Source organism: Tetrao urogallus, assembly GCF_951394365.1.
Source record: "Tetrao urogallus genome assembly, chromosome: 8".
NCBI classification, from domain to species: Eukaryota; Metazoa; Chordata; class Aves; order Galliformes; family Phasianidae; genus Tetrao; species Tetrao urogallus.
Window position 1 is genome coordinate 32334101 of NC_136821.1, and position 20774 is coordinate 32354874.

Below are 20774 nucleotides of genomic sequence, written 5' to 3' on the forward strand. Positions count from 1 at the left end.
CCTCACCAGCTCTCCCCTGAAAAACCAAACCCGTGCCCTCGCTTGTCCAGGCTGAGGAGCAGCCCTCAAACAGCACAAAGTAGTATAGTGGAGTCAGTAACTTCCACTGTACTCAGTGCTTAGCTCATGGCTGGAGCTAAAAAAAAAAAAAAAAAAAAAAAAGTGCAATGGTTTAATGGGGGAAGGGGTCAGGTCCCCAGTGCTGCAAAGCAGCGTAGGGTTCTAAAGCAGATTTACCCCCTGCAAGTTTGTGGTGTGCTGTCAGATCAAAGCTGTTGAACCTAGAGCAGATTTTCCAGGTGGGGAGATGTAGTGCAAATCAAACTATAAGAAGCAGTAACAAGTGACTCAAATTATCCAGGTTAATCCAGGAAAGCTTATAGAACAGAGCCTGTACATATCCTCTACACAGGTAACAGGCTGAACACTGAGAGAACTCAGTGAAAAATATTTATTTTTTTTATGCTGCTGCTGCCAATCAGCTATAATATTGAATATATGTTTTTAAATAAAAGATTGCAAAAATAAATTTTCAAAGCTAACAAGGAGCGTCCGCACCAGTATGCATTCTAGCTTACTATTAAATTACAAGTTCCCATGACATGAGCAATGGACTTGGCAAGGTTTAGCATAAGATAACAGGCATCGAAGCTCGGGGGTTATTTGTCCGTCACTGGAAAAAATGCACAAAAGAGCTGTAGATAATAGCCTTCACCTAGAAAGCAGGCAGGAGTAAATTCAGGCCAAGGCTCTGGCCTGGCAGTTCCAGCTGCTCTGTTTGCTATCTGACGTGGAGAAAAAAAAAAAAGGAGAGATTCCACTGCCCATCACATTCACTTCTTGTGGAGCAGCTCCTAAACTGCCTACTCCCAGCACGGACAGAAAGAGAATGCTTCAAAGCACAGTGAAGGGCAGCAGTCTCAGTGTTCTATCTCAGTGTTTTCCAAGGTCAACTTCCTGTAACTATTTGTCAGCACCAAAACGAAACTCAAACAGGCAAAGTCACATTCAATAGAAAACTTTCTCCCAGGAAATGGGATACATAAAATAGCAAAACTTTATAGCGCATAAAATACTGTACATATTTCCCCGCTCCCAACTGCAGCCCTGTGTTTTCAGCAGACACCAGCAAAACCTGCATTTTGTTGTTTAAACTGAAACAATGCAACAAAACAACTAGAAATATTAGAGAACTTGACGTGCCCTGGGAGGATGGATTTATGTTCAGTTAGGTAAACAACAATGAGCTCGGAAGGAGGAGAAGGCAGCTCTGAACTGCTTTTCCAAGTGCTGAAAGATTTAGGCAAGGAACTGCCTAGCTTAGGTTCACAGTTCAAACGCAGGGAACTTGGCCTTGGTTGGCACCAGCAGGTCAGCAAGAAAGTAAATTGTTCCAGCCATTCCTGAGAACGAGAAAAAACAAAGTGCTTCAGAGAGATTCCATTTGGTCATCAGAGTTATCAGTTACTCAGGGAGAGAATGCATCATAAAGATGGAAGACAGGAAAATGCATTCAGAAGGAGCTATATCATTGCTAATGTCTGAGCCTGTAACTCTCAACCAGCTTAGGCTCTGCAGCAGGGAGAGCATTTTCAAATCAGTCAAATGTTGGAAAAGTACCTGGGAAAGTATGACCATTTTTCCCACTTGCAGCCCCCTTCCTTCTTCTTCACCTGTCTACAGACTTAAAAATCTTTGCAAATATCTTGGCAGAACTCTCAGTCATGTTGCATTGCCTCAGATCCTCACTTTGTGTCTGGCTCTTGCTCCTTGGTGTGCCCCAAAGCTAGGGAGATTTATGTTAGCTAAGGAAGCAGTTCTTTCAGCACTACCTACTGATGGCAGATTTTGGGGGACTCAACGAGCCCTACAAAAGGGACCCTGCTTGCTCTGCACTCATCTTTGAAATGCGACTGGAAAGCCTATGCAGGATCTTAATCCTTAAAAATGCGTGGAGACTGAAGAGCCAGGCTGCAAATTACCTGAAGGCAGACTTGGGCCTGTAAAATCATTCCCATAAGATGTGTGCAGAATCTGTGCTGGAGGCCCAAGAAGATAAGATGCTCCAAGTGGAGCCACTGGCCTGTTACAGGAACACTGCTTCTGGGAAAGGGTAAAAAGAGCAAGCGCTGTTTCCCTCCCGTTCTTTATGCTGAGTTCTGCAAAGGGTGCAGTGGAGCATTTTCCTCAGTGCTGAGCTGGCTCATATTCAGGAGCTGAACGCATGCTTAGGAATGGAGGTTTACCTTCAAAGAGAGAGAATGGTGTGTCTGGAGTCCGACAGCCGTGCTGACCATAGCTTAAACACCACTCTGCGAACTAGGAAGAAAAGGAATAGCGTTCAGATTTCATTAGAGAAGCATCTTGAGATAAATACCACCTTCAACCTCATATCATCCTGTTGCAGAACAAAGCTTCTGCAAAATATTCCTTCTATGCAGGCTGTCATGCAGCGACTACCCTGCTCAGGGACTGTGCTGGTGAAGCTGGTTAGAGCTAGCTCCCTCTTTACCATGACAGAAATCAGGTTTCAAAGGAGCAAGGTGCACCGTAAAAAAGCAGAAGAGAACAATCCTCTCTCCTCTCACACAGGTTCTTACCTTGCAGGCCCTGTACAGGTATTTCATGTTCTGAGTGAGGTTGTACAGTGCTAGGAAACCATAGGCATTGCCAGCAGTCCCGTGGCAGAGCCCGTAGCCTTTCTTCAGTAACCCGTACTGCCAGATCACTTCTGCACACTGCAGGGCATCGTTCAGGTACTGCTGTTCCCCAAACACCTGGAGAGACAAGAAACATCCCCCCACGCTGAAGAGATTTCCTCACACAGAGAGCATCCCCATGTGAGTGAGGGGGCTTGGGTTAATTAGCTGCTCATGTAGTCTTAATACCGTGACTCTGCTTTCAAAAGAGGATGTTTTTGATGGGATGGATGGGCTGTATGACCATTACTTAACACACAACTAGCTATTACCATTATCACCTGCAACAAGACACCCCCAAGAAGGCTGATAAGGATTTTCAGAAACACAATTTAATAATTTAAAAAATATATTTTTTTTAACTTTCTGTTTCAGTCATTGGTCCCACAAGGTGATTTAATTTTAACAAGACAGCCTGATTTCGGGCACTGGGATCCCAACAGCGTTTTCTCCTTGATGAAGTTCCACATTTAGGGGTCACCAAAAGATATCTGCAAGATTTCTGGTACCTTGTAGGCCTGGAGAAGCATGTAGATAACGCCTGGTGCCCCGTGGCACCAATGGACAAGCAGGTCTCTGGTGTCATCGATGCAGGGAGGGTAATTGCCTGAAGGGAATTTGAGCTGGCAGACGTAGTCCACGCTGGGTTTGACTGCGTTGTGCAGCTTTACTTGGCTCACTCCGAGGCCAGGCTAAGAGACAAAGTGTTAAAAATAGGAGAATTACCACTGTGTCTCTCCCTAACAGGCCCAAGGTCTGCCTGAAAGAAACAAAGCCAATTATAATCACATCTGTTCTTGCTCCTTGTAAATGAAGTTGTTTCTTTCACATCCCAAATACCTGATAGTCCTCAGGCTGCTCTGTCAGCAGCAACTCGTTTCCAGTCATACTCTTGCATCCCCACAAACAAAAGCTTCCCCACGTGTGTCACACAAAAGCCCTCTAAGCAAGAGAAGAAAAGTCTTTTCCTGAAACTAAGCTGATGTCGTTTCAAGTACCCAACTTTGGAGTAAAAAGGTAAATTGCATAGAAACAGCATTAGGGATGAATTCCAGGAATGATTCCTAGCACCTAGAGCACAGCAGCTGTAAGCTGCTGGGCCAGCCTAACTGCCTGTGATGCTGCATTTTCATGGATGTTTCTGGGTAACTGCGAGGGTGTAGCTTCACCACTGACGTCAGGTGGCAGCAAGGAAGGGGCTTCAGCATCCTCTCCAAATGACACTGCCCCACAGGAGACCTGCACTGCTCTGACCTCCTGTGGCAGACTGCAGCGAGACTTTCATCTCGGGATCGCGCTGTTCCCAAGATGGTGATAGCTTGAAAATTAAAAATCAATACTTGTGCTATAAAACCACTGGAGACATAAGTCCAACATCCTCCTTTCCACATTCCTGTTGTCTGCTTCTCCCACGGGTTTTTTGTGTGTTATGCTTGGCTGGTCCAGGCTCCTTGTGTTTCATACAGCAGAGAAGCATGAAGCCTACACAGCATTTTATGGGAGACAAACTTCCTGAAGAGAAGCCAAGCGCTTGAGACCTGGTGGTCTTCCACCTGCTGTGAGAAGTCTAATATTAAAAAAAAAAATAAATCATATTTCTATAAGCCTTGCTATATTCAAATAATTTGCATTGCTCGGTGAGCGCTCTAACTGCTTTCAAAAAGCAATGTTCTTCATTGCTGTTATGACAAAGCTTAAGCACTGCAAATGTATGCACAAAATGACCCACGTGGGATTTTTCACCCTGATTTCAAAGCTAAGGAAGATTCCCAGAACAGCAATGAGTTGAGAAGAACTGTGAGAAAGACCACATCAAAGTAAAGAGGCACTGCAGCCCCCAACCTCTTGCTCTGCCTACTTCAGACACTACAGAACTCAGCTGCTTAATGAAAGAAGTCCCACTGTTGTAACATTGAGATAGAAGCTCTGATTTTGGGAGACATTTTCCAGCTTTCCTACTACACGTATGATCTCTTTCACCATGCTTTTCTTACAGCGATTTTCACTCTGCAATGATCTGAGATGGCTCCAAATAACCACCTCCTAAAAATACATAAATCCGAGAAACATCCGAGAAATGTCAACAAATGGAAATACTTTGTAAGCAATTAGAAAATAGGGAAGCTTAGATCCTGCTGATGATCCCTAGGCCTTCGTTACATGAAACTGCTCGTGTAATGTAGATCCTCCAGATCACCACAGAGATGGAAAACCCAATCTCTTTGATTTTCAGACAGACTTGGAGAAAAACATCAGAAGTGGAAATACGTGATCAAACAAGAGAGCGTCAAACAAGAGATTTTGCCTGGCTCGGTATCACCACGAAGCCATTCAGATACTCCTTCTCGTTCAAAGAAATGTGAAACAGGTGCTATCAGCCCCTCCCCTCCAGGTGCCTCTTACCTGCATGAGATAGTAATAAATCCCAGCCAAGCCATGGGCTGCCCCTACATAGTATTCCTGGTACCACTCATACATCAGTGGGCTCTTGGTTGTAAAGTTCCTCCTTTTGGCTAGGCTCTCTCCTGAGGCTACAACTGCTTCACAGACCTGTGGATGGGAAGAGATGTGTGTGAGGAAAGTACTGCAATCTTGCATTCAGCACAGTAGATAACCTCAAATAGAAAAAGCTGTTGTTAATCCCCCATGTAAGGTGGGGAGCGTGGCTGAAGCAGTGAAAGAGATGCTAATTCAGTGCTATCTGGGCATTTGTAAGGATTTGAGGGATAGGGCGAGGGGGACATGTAGCACTTCTTCCTCTTTAGAAGAGGATGAGCAACAGGGAAACCATAATGTGGATTCTCATTTGTTGCCAGAATTTTCTACATCTAGCACTGATTTTTACGTGCTCAAAGGTGAGGGGAATGGAAAGAGACAGCCAATAAATCAAGTGGCTAATTCAGCCCCCACTGCTGAGAAGCCACAGTACCTGCTGAATGTGACTTTGAGGGATCTTTTCCTCTCCAAAGTGCTTGTTCACAAACAGCAGTGCATACAGATAGCCCATGCGCCCGTACAGCAGCTCGTCTGGCACTCGTGGATCAACCTTGTGTAGGTGGAGCAGGCTGCAAAGAAAAAAACCCGTGACGGAGATGAGAGGACAGCCAAGGCCATGTAAACAAGCAGTGAGACTGGAGGTCTAAAACAGAGTTTATTCCCTAGTGCTGCCTATACCCTAAGAGATATCATGAAAGTCCCTGTCTCAGCTTTCCAGTTGTGCAAGGTACAAAATCCCTCTCTCCCCTCTGCTTCTACTTGGCTTCTTTTGTTCGGTGTTTCACACTGCAGCCATATTATGTGTATGTACTATTTCAGAGCACTAGCTCTGGGAAAGCTACTTGTGGGGAAGTCTGGGCTACGTGAGGCACTCACCATTACTTTCCTGCGATGCTGCTGGAAGTGCAGACCTTTGCCAGAAATGGTTATTTTCAAATTCAAGTATCTGCCTATTGTGGCTGCTCAAGGAATGCTAGAAAGTCAAACTAGTATTGTGAGTGTGTGGAAAAATCTCAGCCTGTATTCTTACAACTCCTGATAGCAAAGCTCATTTCATTCCCTGTCTACAAAGCATGCAGAGCAATGCTGTCGGGAAAAGAGGTGCTTGCATGAGATAGAAATCTGGGTAAGAGGTGTGGAGTGAAAGCTGGATTCATGGTTTAACACCAAGCCTCTGTAGGACACTGGGACATAGGAGAACGTTTTCTTTGGGGAGTGAGAAGCAATAGTGAGGACAGTGTGTGCAGCGTGAATGCTGTGGGCTGTCTGTGGGGCAGCCCTGCAATGACAGCTGCTTGGTTGGCACCGGCCCACAAATGAGCAGCAAGAGCTCTGCTGGAGTCAGAAACATTCTCTACCATTTTTCTGACTGTTTTCATATTGCAAATTTGGTGATATTCCTGTTGTGCTAACGGGGATTGAGTGCTGTGCACATTGGCACTTTAATTCAGTTCACTCTCAGTGCAAGGTTCCTGTTTTGCCTCTCCATACAGCACCATCAAGGCTGGATGCCATTCCATGAGCAGCAGGCAGAGATTTGAGTGGCTCTGTCTTTATTTTTCCATTCATCTCCAACAAAACACTCTGAAAAATGCCATCACTTTTAAAACTCCAGCATCAGCAGCTTCAAGGCAGTATCCTCAGCTGCTTCCTGCTGTGGCTGCAACAGGGAAAGGGCTAAAATAAGAGCTGTGTGTGCAGGGCTTCCCTGTCACAGCAGTGTGAGGAACAGAAGAGGTGCTTTGGCAGCCCTTGCTGCCAGGCAGAACTATGTGCTGTGAAGAAAAGAAGCAACCAAACGCCCAGTGTACCCTCAGAGCAGAGAGAGGATGCTGGGCTCGGACTCCCTGTGGCAGGAGTTTCTCTTGGCACTGGACTCAAAGTAAGCAGAGATATTGAAGGAGAAAGGAGGAAGAAATGTCTCAAGGAGATGACCTGACCCCATCTCCTCTTGCACTGCTCCTAAGGGAGGTTTCTCACATTAAACCAATGAGACAGATTCTGCATCCAAGACTGGGAATAAAGGGGGTCCTAGCAAGCCCATCCGGCAGGGATCCTGCTTCCAGCTGTGTGGCCTGAAGTAAAAATCTTGCCTCCTCAAGTCTGCTGTCCCCATGTTGAAGGAAAGCAGATGAAGAGGAGGGTTTCCAAGGAGGAGCTCAGCAGTTCAGCAGACAGGCTCTGCTTAGCAGCAGGCTGGTAGGAACAGATGCTGTCTGTTGAGGATGTCAGGGAAATGTCAGGTGCAATAGCAGGAATGGATGGCTGGATAAACAGTTCCACCCTTGCTAGAGATTTTCAGCAATATGGATGTAAAACCTTCTCTTAGTGGGGAAATCTGGAGTAGTTGGAGCTTCTATTCTTGCTCCCTTTGCATTACTGCTTCTGCCTCCATCTGCCTTCCTACCTACGGTTATCAGGGGAGCTTCTGTTGTTTTAGATATGCGTGGCAGAACCTGCACAGCATATGTACAGTAGGAGATGCTTGGTGTGTTGCCAGGATGTGCTTCTCAGAAATGAGGATGTAAACTGAGAGCCTGGAAAGAAAGAGCCACTGCTCACAAATCAGCCTGTTGTCCCAGCTGCGAAAGAATCACTGTTTTCTGGGCAGAGGGGAGGTGAGGCAGCATAGAGCAAGATGGGATTTTTGTATGCCCCGACTCTTCTCTGTAGCTGGGACAGAAGTGCATTTTCTATACACTTGCACTGCATAACTTTGCAACTCTTCTGTAACCAAAAAGCATATTCAAAGCTCACTTAAGAGTTTGGATCAAGGGAGCTGTTTCTCAAAGAGAAATATTCCCTTTTTAAAGGGAGCGCGGTCAGGCTAACTGCTCTGGGAATTGGTAGCAGAGTAAGGACAGTTTAACTGTTTCTTCCAGAAAGACCCATTTTTCTTCCAAGATGTATGAAGAAACCCATTTCAAGGCTTTGCCCTTATTATGCCATTAGATGGCAGTGCAGGATCAATCACACGCTTCAGCCACAAAACTGTAGGGAGAACAGGGGGATGCACGAGGGGAAGATCTACAGCAAGAGTACATTAATTAAGGATTTTCTACAACTTGGGGCTTATGTACTGACTGAACTGGCTGGTAATGTCTGACAGGTTAGTTCCCTTGTTATTAACAAATACAACAAATCCACTTTGACACAGCATCAGGCAAAACTCAAAGCACAGATTATTTCAAGAATTTAAAAAGGGAGTTATGTCTTCAGACTGACCATATCTGCACAAATGAAAAGCTACCCTAGTTAAAGGAGTGGGAACTGAGTCTCCAAGTCACACGGGCACTTCAGATACCCATCCATGGTATTTTTAATAAGTGTTATGCACCATGGCTGTTTTTTTAAGGGCATTGGTGTCATACTGAAGTGCCTGTGTTTTTGTCTTGCTGGCGTGCTGACCACTCAAAATAGCAATTCTATGCAGGGCTCTTTCTCATTTTCTCAATATCCCTTGAGCAAGAAGAGCTTGCAACTGCAGTCTCCCCCTATCCTCCTTCCTCTGCCATTTGCTGATCTGATTGTAATACTGCTTGTATGTCCTCTTTTTTCTTAAATATCTAACAAAAATATATTTGAAAACAGTTGAGGAAAGGCAGGAAATGGAATTAAATGAATCATAATCAGCTGCATTCAGCACTTGAAAAGGATGCTTTCAATCTTAGGTTAAAGTCAAAGTCAACTAACAAATAGCAAGTGGAAGCAAGTGACAGAGTTCTTCTTTTCATCAAAATGGATGTCAAGCTGAATTGAAGGGCTCTAAAAAAATCCTAAATCTCACCTTAATTTTTTTTGTAAATATATTTATTTGGGCATTATTTTTCCCCTGTATTATCTGAATTATTTCTAAAGTGGCAATGCCAACTGAGGAATACCCTTTGCTCCCCAGCCTGCAGCCACGCACATTTGCCCTTAAGCTAGATGTTTCTTCAGGGCACAACAAGTTTGCTTGTCTTGTCAAGTTTCTGAGTTCTCTGAGAGTGTTTCAGAAAACATACTGGGGCATAGAGGAAAGGCCTTGGTACAAACCCAGACCAGTTCTACAGCAAGTGCAGAAGGAACAGGAAGACATAACCGTGCGTTTTACCGAGTGATGCAGTCTTCTGACTGCTTGTGGTTCTGCAGTTTGTGGTAGATGACGGCAGCCACTGCCAGGGGCCCAGCATCTCCACACAAAAAAGTGATGGAACGTCTTGTCAGACAGCTCAGGCTCTTCTCCGCATACTCATGGGCCACGTGGAGGTATGCTGGGTCTCCATACACATCATGCAGGTGCAAATACAGCACAGCAATGCCTGCAAAAGAAACACAAGTTTTGTAACCACCAGCAAAGTTGATTTTTTTGTGTCTTCTTCCTGCTACACAGCTTGGCTGCTTAAACACAACGAACAGCCTGGCCCTCAGCCTCATCCAGGTCACTAGCCTTGTGAACCTCTTCTTGGGTACATGCAGGACGTAATAATGCCCAGCAGCACCATCCATAGCTTCTCCTGGAGGCTAACAGAGCTTCTGCTACATAGGTTACATACTGTTTTAGTAGTAGAGAGCAAAAGATGAGACCCAGACAAACACACCTAAACCTATAAACCATACCAGGGACTGGTTTGTAAAACCTAAAACACCAGAAAACATCAGGCAAGACAGGACTTGTGGCAGAGCTTGCAAGTTGGCACCCTGTCTCAACTGCTTCTTCCCATGCCAAGAGCTGAAGGGCCGGGTCCCTTTATTTGGATCAGATTTAAAAGTGACATATCTTCAGCACTGGGATGCAACACCTTTGAGACATCCTGCTTGGCTCTTTCTCCTCCTCCCACTGGCTCCAACTGAGCAGATCCCAAGACCTACACAACAGACTGGTGCATCTTACAAAAGCAAAGACTCTCCTCTGCAGCACAACGTTCGCGACAGCAGCCCAGATCTGGAATAGAAAGAGCTACCTGGAATGCAAAAGCCCCATTATCCTCCTGGGATGTTTTCAGCAGGGTACAGACAGGTACAGAAACAACTCTGTTACTAATGTCACATTAATTATTGTCCTTTAACTCTGTCTGCCCAGTCTTCATCCAGCTCTTCAAGCTTTTAGTATGTAACTGCATGCAGTAGGTCTGCCAAATTCAAACCAACCTGATCTGGAAAGCACCCTCAAACATGCACTGGAGAAAGCTTTAAAGGGCCTACAGCTATTTTCATCCCTTATCAATAAACATTTCTAAGAAGTCACAGGTCTTGCATTTAAGTCTAAATTAATTGAGCCAATCTCTGCAGATTTTGATGTTGCAAAGGGGTGGTGGTGCAAGAAAAAGCATGCTGCTGAATTACTTTCTGTAGTACTGAGGGCAATTTTAAATTTAAATCTCTTTCTCATTTGGCATGGGTAATCTCAAAAGCTTCGTGCTACAGACAATTCAATTTCACTTGCACATTAAAGGCAGATTTCCATTGCCTAGTGAAGTTAATAACCTCGTCCTCTCTCCAAGCAGTTCAGTGTTAGAATTTCTGAGGGAGAAGCTCAGGTGCATGATACCATCATTCGGGTTTATCAGGATGTGGACATGAAGCCCTTCTTTAAAGGAGAGCTCCTCTTCGAGCCAGCCAACCTAAAGTTACTTCCCCTGATTTACTGAGCACCTAGCACAGCCTCTAGACTCTTAAGAGATCTGATAGCTGTCTGAGCACAGCTTGCACTTCTGAGTGACCTGCTTTAATATATGCCTTCTTGCTTTGTAAGTAACTTCCATTCCCATGGCTATCGTACCACCCTAATTGTGTACATAACTACCATGCCAAGACACTACTGCTAGGACTGAATTCCAAGAAAGTAAGAGTCTCAGCAGTGTTTTCCACTGACTTGTCTGCTTTTCCTCTTGAAAAACATTCCTTGCTCCCTTTCCTCCCCAGCCTAAGCGCTCTCCAATGGTCAGTCTTTCGGAGAAGATTCCAAAAAGCATTGATCTATATTAACCTATATTAAGGAATGGAAACAAGACCTTTGCTTTCCCCAATCATTTACTCCCCCCCTTTACCTTTAAAGACTAAAAGCTGTACAAACTGTATCTACAGACAATTTTTTCAACTCATTCTTCAAAGGAATTCACACTCCTGAGGTGAACAGCAGGGCCCAGTGCAGTGCTGCCTTCAGCCAGCTGCTTGCTCTGTTGCTGCCTGTGAACCGAGGAGGGAAATCCAGCAGAGGTGGGCAGGACCCTGCATAAAGCTGTGTGTGAAGGGATACAGAGTGCAGTCACATGCACAGGAAATGGACCTTCTTTCTCTGCGGTTTCTCCAGACTTCCTTTTCTTTTTTCCCCCTTGCAGCATAAAATCTTGCTGTACAGCCACCTGCGTATCAGACATCACTTAGTGGTGCAGGACTGTGGTGAACATGGGTGCTGCTGACAACCTATTTTTTCAATAGGGCTCTGATGACCAAAAAATCTGTCTCTAACATGCAAGGAGCCAATGCACCAAAATGTGAACTCCTGAGATACTTGCTAGCTGCAGGGAATCAGGAGGCAAATACCAATTCTGTGTATCTCACATCAAAGCCAGTTTATTTAACATCTCCATCTCTTGCCATCCTGTATAAGAAGTGTTACAGATGCAGAGGGATGCTTTGCGTTAAATATTTCTTTTGGGGAGGTGTGGGAGGAGATTTAAATGCACGCACTGGAAACGGATGTATTTGCAGCAATCAACTAATGCCAACGGTCCTAATTTCAGCATTCATTACCTCCAACAGAGCAGAGAGAAGACAAGCTCTTGCTCACGTGCTAAAGCACTGCAAGAGGCTGAAAACAATCTCTACCAGATGACTGTTCTGCTGATCAAACAGAAGGAAAACTGTGTCTTGGCTTCCCCACAAGTTCTGTTGGTTGCACTACCACTGCAAACAGTTCAGTTGGTGGGAGAACAGCAGCGGCAAGGCAAAGCATTCCCCTCACGCTGAGCAGAATGGATAAAAGAGGTGACAGCTCCACTACAGTACTGGCAAGACCAGCACGGACGCCCATCACACTGCTCTGAACGTGCCTCCTTATCCACCAGGAGATGAGCCCCAGTGTGGTCTTTTCACAAAGGTCACCAGGTTTCCACAAGAGATTTCTGGGTCACTGCTAATTTGGATCAGTTCCAAACCAGTCATCTACAGTAACAAGGAAAACACCCGGAGATCTTATGTTGACCCAGAGAAGTCAGCCAGCACTCTCAAAGCAAGACATCGAGGAGTAGAGAGCAGTGGAAACTCATCTCTGAACACTGCAAGAAAGCCTGATGGTTTCTTGTGGGAAATTCAATGTCATTTTGATAAGGCATGGCATAATAGTTACAGAGTGGGGTAGAACAGCTCTACTGCCCAGCTCAAAGGACAATAAGTGTCTTTTCTGGTGCAGAGGTATGGAAATTATCTCACACTCACTAATGCATTCCAAAGCCATTTCTGGTGTTTTTGTTTTTTTTTCTTCTGAATAGAACTGTAAGGTGATGCAAGTCCTTGGGATTATGAGGTTTCTTCCTGAATTTCCATCCATTCCTGAACTGCTTTTCTTTTGCTGGGTATATCTTTTGAAGAGCGCCTTCAGAAAGGCAGCTCAGCCCTACTCTCAGGCCAGCCAAAAGCTGGGGCAAGCTACCTGCACTAATTAGTTTCTTCCAGAGGCTCTCAAGCTGTCAAAGCCATGGCTAGTGCATTGCTAGAGAAAGCAATGTTTGCATGGGAAACAAATCCCAAAAGCACTGCCAGAAGGGGCACTAAGGAGGCTCTCCCTTACACAGTGTTTCAGAGAGCAGACCACCCCATCATCTTGGAAGGACGCAACAGGCCACCAGGGATCAGACTCAGGAGCTTCTTGGCTTTTGCAGTCAGCAAAGATGTGGCAGTAGTGACGTCAGGTCTCTTGGTTCTTTTCCACCATCTGGCCTTCTAGTCAAGGTAGCCTTTGGACCAAGGCTTCCTGGCCTCTGAGAAATACCAACGCACAAGCAACTCTTGGGCATCCTCATGCTGATCTGTCTGAAAATTGATGAGACCATCGTAGTCCTGCCAAGATTTGAACCATTTCTGATTCAAAATTAGCTTACAGCAGTTTACTTTCCCTCAGTCAATACTCCGATAACAGCAAAACAGATTAAGACCATAAAAGCTTTTGCAGCTGTCCAGCTAAACAGATTAAAAGACAAAACGGAACACGAGAGCTGAGCCTGATACACACCCAGGCACATTCTAGGCTTTGCCTACAGAGCCCTGATCTCTATGGGGAACTGAATGAAATCATAACGAGCTGATCCAAATGTGTTTTGAGGACATTCAGCTGTATGCTGGATAATCTCAACCCGAGCACACTGTCTCTGCCTCCGAGCTGAAAAATGCACGTCCTTCCCTTCCTCTGCTCCAAGTTCACATGCCAAGAAGCAGTGGCTTCACTGGCACAAAAGCAAGTGAGGAGAGGAAAGGCTCTCAAGTGTGCTGGGAAAGAAAAAGGCACCAAAGTAAAGTGCCAGCATATGCTGTGTATTACTGGGTGTAATGTAGTATGCTGAAGTATGTTGCATTTCACGCAGAGTTTACGCTAGAAGAGGCACATTTCAAATCTTTCTTATTAGTGGCCACAAGAGTGCGGGTTGATTTCAGACTGCTGGGCAATGATTTACATGAGAAGATGCTCAACAAGCCTTTTCTACATAAGCAATTAAGGGAAAAAGCTGCTGTCTTGGCCCAATTAATTTGCTCTCTGGAAACCAGCGCTGAATAAATTAATACAGCTAGGATTAGAAAAGAAATGTGGGTGACTAAGATACAATGTAATATGTGCAAACTTCACTTCTCTGGCAGTGACCCACAGGAAAACTGCCCCCAGGCTTTTTCTAATCCTATTAGCCAGAGCAGGAAGGTTGTACGCCCAGCGAGAAATGATCCCAGGGTAGGAAGAAAAAAAGGAAGAAATTAATGCTCTCCCATGCTGGAATTCAACAGTGGCGTGTTGGCGTTTCTTATTAACTGCTTTGGAGTACTCTCAGTGCCTGTCTACCTTGCTAAAATTTTTAAGCAGCCATTTCTGACGTTGCTCTCACCAAGCGGTAACGTTACCTTAGCAACAATGAGTACTGTTTTCCCAAGCAAACTGCTGGCATCAAGTTCCAGGGTATCCAAGCACAAGCTGTGCTCTGATTATAATATGGAAAATTGCCATTTGGGATTACAGCATATAGGTTAAAAAAAAAAAAAAAAAAAAAGAAAAAGCTGTGGCAGCAAAAAGTCTTGCAGCAGCCAAGCAAGTACCTGACTATCCCAAGATGCTTCCCTAAAGTCTGGCACAGTGCAGAAAGCAGCAGCAGAAAAGCTGACAAAGCACCCAGCAGAATCCAAAGGTGTATCCTCCCTGGCTCCAGGGGGTAGGGATAGGGCGGGGAAGGTAGGGCATGCTCCCATAAATGAAAAAACAGGTTGAAATTGCAGAACAGGATAGAGGCGAGCTCCTGGAAGCTTTGCACAGAAGAGTTTGACTGAGTAAGGTTTCCCTCTTTAGTTCTGTTCCCTCAGCAGATGCTGAAGCAGAGGTGGCCCTGGCTGAGTGGAGGGGCACTGCCTGGGGAACTGTCTGTCAGTCAGTGTCTTAAGATACAAATCTGCCCAAACAAAAAAGATGGACATTATTGCAGGCTCTCAGCTTACGACTGCCACTTACTGCTGCTTACAGGGAAGTGGCCTACCATGCACACATGCCTGCTTCACAGAAAAGCAGTTTACTTGTCAGCACTCTTCCCACAGCTAGATTTAGAGCCAACCTCTTCAGAAGCTCCAGTATTATCTCCCAGGCCGATGCATTGCAATCCTCCAGCTTTATCTGTTACACAGGTTTGGCGCTATTAAGGAAGACCCAGTCTCATCTCTGCAGTCCTCCTTTGCAGTTTGAGTTCTGATGCCAAAAACGGGGGCTCCAGAAATAACAGCCCCTGGGCTTAACAGATCGTGCAAGAGAAGCGCCGGTCACGACACACGTTTACTGTGGATGAAGTGGAGAAGTGAGTTTGACTCGGCCTAACCCAGAGGACAGCTTCAGAGCCATCCAGCCCCGTTCTGAGCAGTCGGCCATGCCCTACCTGCCCAGCCCGTGTAAGCCGTGCAGTCCCGCGGGTCAGCAGCCTTCAGGCCCCTCTCCATCTGCTGCAGCAGTTCTCTTATTTTGTTGTTCAGACGCTGCGTGAACTCGGGAGTCAGCTGCAGGGAACGCAGAAACACCAAAATCAACATCAGCAAAGGGGAGAAAGGCGGAGTGAGCGAGTGGAGGGGTGCGGGCTGAAAGCGCAGGGCCGCGCTGGAGAAAGAGGCGAGCTTTAAAGCACGCACACAGGCACCTCAGGGTCCCCCGAACAGCCGGGACCGCGCTGCATCCCTACTCACCCGGCCGGACGCATCGAAGTAAGCGGTGCCCAGAGACTTGTCATAGTCCGCGTACGGGTTGGGCAGCGCCCGCTGCGCCATCATGGTGCTGCTGGTGCCGCTGCCGCCGCGCGCGCCGCCTCACCTCGCCCCGCCCCGCCCCGCGAGCCGCCGCCGCCGGAAGGCCGCAACCGCGCCGTGCCGCCCCTCCGCAGCGCTGTCGGCTCGGCCGCCATTTTGGTTCCTCTTGGCGGAGCTCGAGTGGCGGCTTGCTGTCGTCCCTGTGTGATTTAGAGCTCCCCTCAGGCTGGTTCTGGGGGTTTGTTTGCTAACCTGCCCACACAGAGCGAGGAACGCAGGCGAGCAATGATTTTACCAGGAAAGCTGCTCCCACGTTCCCTACGCAGTCCCACTCAGCCGCGGTGTGAGGGTGCGGGGGGCGCGGGCGCAACATTGGTTTGCTTATTGCATCTGGAAAAGGTCGTGCTGGAGTTCCTGGGGAAGGAAAGGTGAGCGAGTTGTTTGGAACGCATCCAGTGCAGAACACTGAGCCTAGTTTTGTGTTACCTGAAAGTAACCGGATAAAGTGGTTAGAAACCAGACTCCAGCTGGTCGTCATTATTAGCAGCCCCATCCTAGAGGTTGTTCTGGAACGTTCTGCATCTGAAGCGGCTTGCCGCAGAGATGGAAAGGATGAAGGATGTCTCAAAACCTGTGAGGGAGGAAGGAATGGTGTGGAGTACGTCCTGCTCCACAGCATCAAGCAAAGACAGATCCTCGGTAAATATTAGTCCTGGTTGCTGGCACTCTGGTAGGCTGGTTGCGTGCCCGTGGGTGCTGTGGTTATATGGGTAAAACTTATGTTTCGCAGTTCTCCCTGAAGATCACTTCAGGATGTTTGATTGCCTGCACCCTCCTCATCTCCATCAGGACACAAATCCAAACGTTGTGCAGAAACATCTCCTAATGTAGAGAAATGGCTCCTCCTGCACTGCCTTACCCTGCAGTAGGCGTCCTGCAGCTCTGCAACCTCGGCTCTCCAGTCAGCAGGGTGGAGGTGCTCCGCAGAATTGTGAACGTTGGGCACGCTTTCAGCTGTAACACTGTGTGTAAAACAGTGATAAGTTTAGAAACATGGCTATTTTTTAGCTCTCTGTATTTGATCTCAGCAAACAAAACTCGTATTCTAAAATCTTAGTGTGTTTTTGAGGTTAAAAAGGTTTGCTTTTTGAAGGTAAAGCAAGTGTTCTGTCTTGTCTCTACAAAGACAAAGTTTCGCATTTTTAAAGGATATCTGGAGGGAGGAGAAGTGTCTTTTTAATTGGATTCTGTTTTTGCAATATGCCGTAAGCATGATTGCATTTTGCATTGATTATTTTCTCTTAGCAGCTTCTGTGGGGAGATCAAAGCCTGAGTATCAGTGACAAAAGCTGAACTAAGCTAGTCGATTATATCGATAATGTATCTAAAGCAAACCTTACCTATATCCTGCCTGCATTTATTGGGGTCAGGTGTTAAGACAAGTGCTCAGCAAAATCCAGTCCTGACTGTGCACACACTGACGTGGGCTCTGAGCAGTGATTAGCATTCAGAAAAGAGACCTCAAAGATGTAGTAGATGCTTCTGCATGAGTGTGAGCTTTCTGCTCAGTTGTTGTGAGGAAGGCGAAAGAGAACAGAAGTGAGAGACCTGTTACATGTGTTGGTGGCTCACTTGCTTCTGAAATACTGTGTTTACGTTTCATCCCCAAAAGCATGGCCAAGATAGGAGAGGTACAAATTAGAGAAGTAATCAGATCAGAAATATGCTGTGCATCGTGGCTTATGCGCAAGCACTAAGTAGTCAGAGTAGGGCTGTTCAGACTGGAAAAGAAACATGGAAAGAGTGTTCTTACAGGTGCCTGTCTGGTCTTTGAATGTTGTCAGGAGCTTAATGGAAGAAGGTGATACACTGACTTTCAAAGTTAGCACACACCAGCTGAAATGACTCGGAGCAGCCATCAAAAGTGAAGATTATTCATGTAGTTAAGCTGTGGCAGGTTGTTAAGGAAGAAAGTAGCACTATGGCTGCGTGCAGAGGAGGCTTCTGAGCCCATGCTTCTGGGAGTTTGGAGACTGTTGCTGCATGCATTCACTAGCACGCTGTGTTTCTGACATAGGAAAGCCGGTATTAGAGGATTTGGGTATCCCTCATGCTATGTGTTTCTGTTTTGCTTTACAGCGCTCAGTCTGGGTAGAGCAGTTACTAGGCTAACAGCTTTGCAACGATGCGTCTCTGCGCCAGCAGCTGCTGTGTCTCCCTTAAGCTCCCGACACGTCGCTGCTCTTTTAGGGCTTAGCCGCTAGATGCCCCTGTCTCACAAGCAGCAAATCGGAGGAGACTGGCTTTGCAGTGGGAAAGCAGCTAACGCACTGCTTCGAGGGAGCGCGTGGCTGCTTTTGTAGGTAGTAATGAACACAGATCGGAGGTTCTGTACATCAGGGCTTGGGGGAAATGCATGTTGCAGTTCTCCGTGACGTTTTGCCACTTCCTCCTCTTTGTAGCTGTAAGGTATCAGCTCCCAGTGTACCCTTCAGCTAGTGTGGGAATCCTCCCTCTCTTAGTAAAGGCAGGGCTGAGAGTTTGGAGAGCAGACCTGGATGAGATCAGTAAGGGCTTCTTGTTGGAATAAGCAAAGAAAACGAGACAGGAAGCTGCTGAAGGCTGGATCATACTCTCTGCTTCAGTGGTGTAAAATACATCTGGAAGACAGTACGTTTTGCTGTGGTTTTAATGGACTCTGATCTCTGGACAGGACTGACATCAAGTCAGGTGTCTTTTGCTTTGCTGTAATGATTAAAGTGGTTCTGCAGACGGTGCTTGCTTCTTTAATGCTGTCTTTAGAGCTCAGTGCCAGGATTGGATGTGATCTCCAACAATAATATGGATGTAGCTCATTGCTCAGCTTGACTGTATTTGACATCTGTCTGCAGCCCAGTTCACCTTTGCACGTCTGGAGGGTGTGCAGTGCTAGAGTATGACTGTTGTCTCGTTTGCTGAGCTATGTGAGCAGCTTGGGTGGCAGCAAGCAGGATCTTCATGACAGTGAACGATACATTTAGGCTTAACAGGTGATCTGAGGTCTCTGAGTATCACTGAAGGGAGCCAGCTGTTTCATTTGGTGGACTCTGATATTACCTGATACCTTATTCCTTCAGGGAAGCAGGGTAGATTGGTACGGATCAGGAATACTGTGGCCAGTGCTGTCAGACCTCAGGGCCTAAAGAGAAGGCAGCTGGTGAGGGAGGAGAGCTTCCTGATCTGATGCAAAGCCAAAGCAGGTGGTGCAAGGTCTCCTGCTGCCCGGAGATTGGCTGTGATAAAATTTGTGGCTCAATTTCAGCCCCAAATGTTTTCTCTTCCCGTAGCTTACAGAGGCTCTTGCAGCTGCTCTTCCTTCCTGCGGGTCATCAGTAAGTCACACACCTAGGAGAGCCGTGTATTCATTAGCATCGCTGAACAGTCTCTGTACTGGTAATGGCTGCAATTAGCAGAATCAGTACACAGAATTCCAGAGACAGCTTCTAAACAAATGACTTTAAATCCCCCACATAAATGTGTAGTGCCACACAATTGATCTAATTTCCTATAGATTTCTTCTTCCTTTTGTGTACTCGAGGGACTAATAAGCAGTGAACTTCTATTGAACTTTGTTTCTTGTGGTTCATAATATTTCCTTCTTTGCAAAGACTTTCTAGTGCATGGTGTGCCTCAGCTGCTGCTGGCTGCTGCTTGCAGTGAAGCTGGGCTTCGAGTTGCCGTGAGCATAGAGGCAGGAGGTGGTTGGTTTGTCCTTTCTGACAGGTGTAATTGTCTTGCCACTTTCACAGGGCTGGGGCATTAGTAAGTCATTAAGTTAAGCGTGCTAGGAACTGTGGTAACTTGTCTTAGTGGCTGGTGAAGATCTCTGGCGCAGCGCAGATCCTATTCCTCAGCTGCAGTGCTGGGCTGGGTGCTGCTCTGTGCACTGCTGCCATTTACACACAGCCTAGAAATAAAGGAGACAGGAAGAGCTTTTCCCAGATGACCCTCATAAAGCTCTGCTGAGGCTGGCTCTGCAGGGAAGGAGCTGTCCCTGGACAACAGCACTGCGGAAATGCCAGCTTGGATGTGCAGCTGGCCTTGGAGAGCATTGTCATCCCACAGATGTGTCCATAATCCTGCGTGGTTTTTCTCCCTGTGAAAAGCGAGCTGCTGTGCTGAGGCTTTTTGTGGGGAGGAGTGTTTCCAGCTGGCATGGAGCCACTGCAGCTGGCTGACACAAGGCATGCTGGCTGTGCCAGGGTGTAGGACCGTGTTTTCCTCCCCAGACGGTGACATCTCCCAATGGGTCACTGCCTGGCATGCAGGATCAGAGCTTTCTGTGTGCTGGAGAGTTTCTTGTTCTGCTGTTTCTTATATATTTTGCTACGTTTTTGTTTTCAGAGTGTGTTTTCTTTTTAAAGATAATTTGTGAAGGATTGAAAATATTTTGCCAACTTCTTATGTCACTTGAAACCAAGGGCTGGTTTCCTTGCTAAGTTCCCAACCTCATGGCTTCCAACCTCACATGCCAGTTTTCTTTCTTGTGACTCTTCTTATGGTACAGATGAGTGGAACAGAAATGCATTGCTTGTAGTGTAGGTGTACGTGTAATACTTGAGCTGGTTCTCCTCTTGGATTCTGGTCTGCAATTGACACCTTCAAAATTTCTGCATCCTTTCCAGGGCATTTTCAAAACAGCAAGCAAACAAGGAGAAACCTGATGTACATAGAGGGACTCTTCCCAAAGTAGGCCCTTGGATTCAGGGAGCAGCAGCCTGCAGATTATTGACACTTAAACTGTAAGTGCTTCTGCAGATTTTCACTTGTTCACTTGACTGCTTTGGTTGATACTGTTTCTATTTTGAATGACCGAAGATACAGTAACATGGTTCTTTGCTGGCAGGCCCGAGCCAGAAGTGGAAGTAAAAAAAAATGGGAAGCAGGTGTTATTTCTCTTTGTTAAAGGTAATGCTGTGCCCAAGCCACGAAGGTCGCGAGCTTCTTTTGTGAGCCTTAGTGCTGGATGAATTTTGAACCCATTAGGCAACAGGCAGGATGGATGAAATTGTTGTTAGAGACCGTTCCTAGAGAACTCTGTGGCTAATGTTTCAAAATGGCTGCGATCCATCCTAACTG

General features: G+C 46.3%; 1 protein-coding gene across 1 annotated transcript; it reads right to left on the bottom strand.

Annotated features, from left to right (window-relative positions):
- Positions 1–1326: 1326 nt before the first annotated feature.
- Positions 1327–15680, bottom strand: LANCL1 (LanC like glutathione S-transferase 1; the record flags this gene model as incomplete). The annotated part of the gene is made up of 9 exons (XM_079538760.1): positions 1327–1403; positions 2247–2319; positions 2601–2777; positions 3209–3391; positions 5103–5249; positions 5629–5764; positions 9289–9496; positions 15296–15413; positions 15597–15680. The coding sequence occupies 9 exons, from the start codon at positions 15678–15680 to the stop codon at positions 1327–1329; spliced, it is 1203 nt and encodes a 400-aa protein (XP_079394886.1).
- Positions 15681–20774: the final 5094 nt, after the last annotated feature.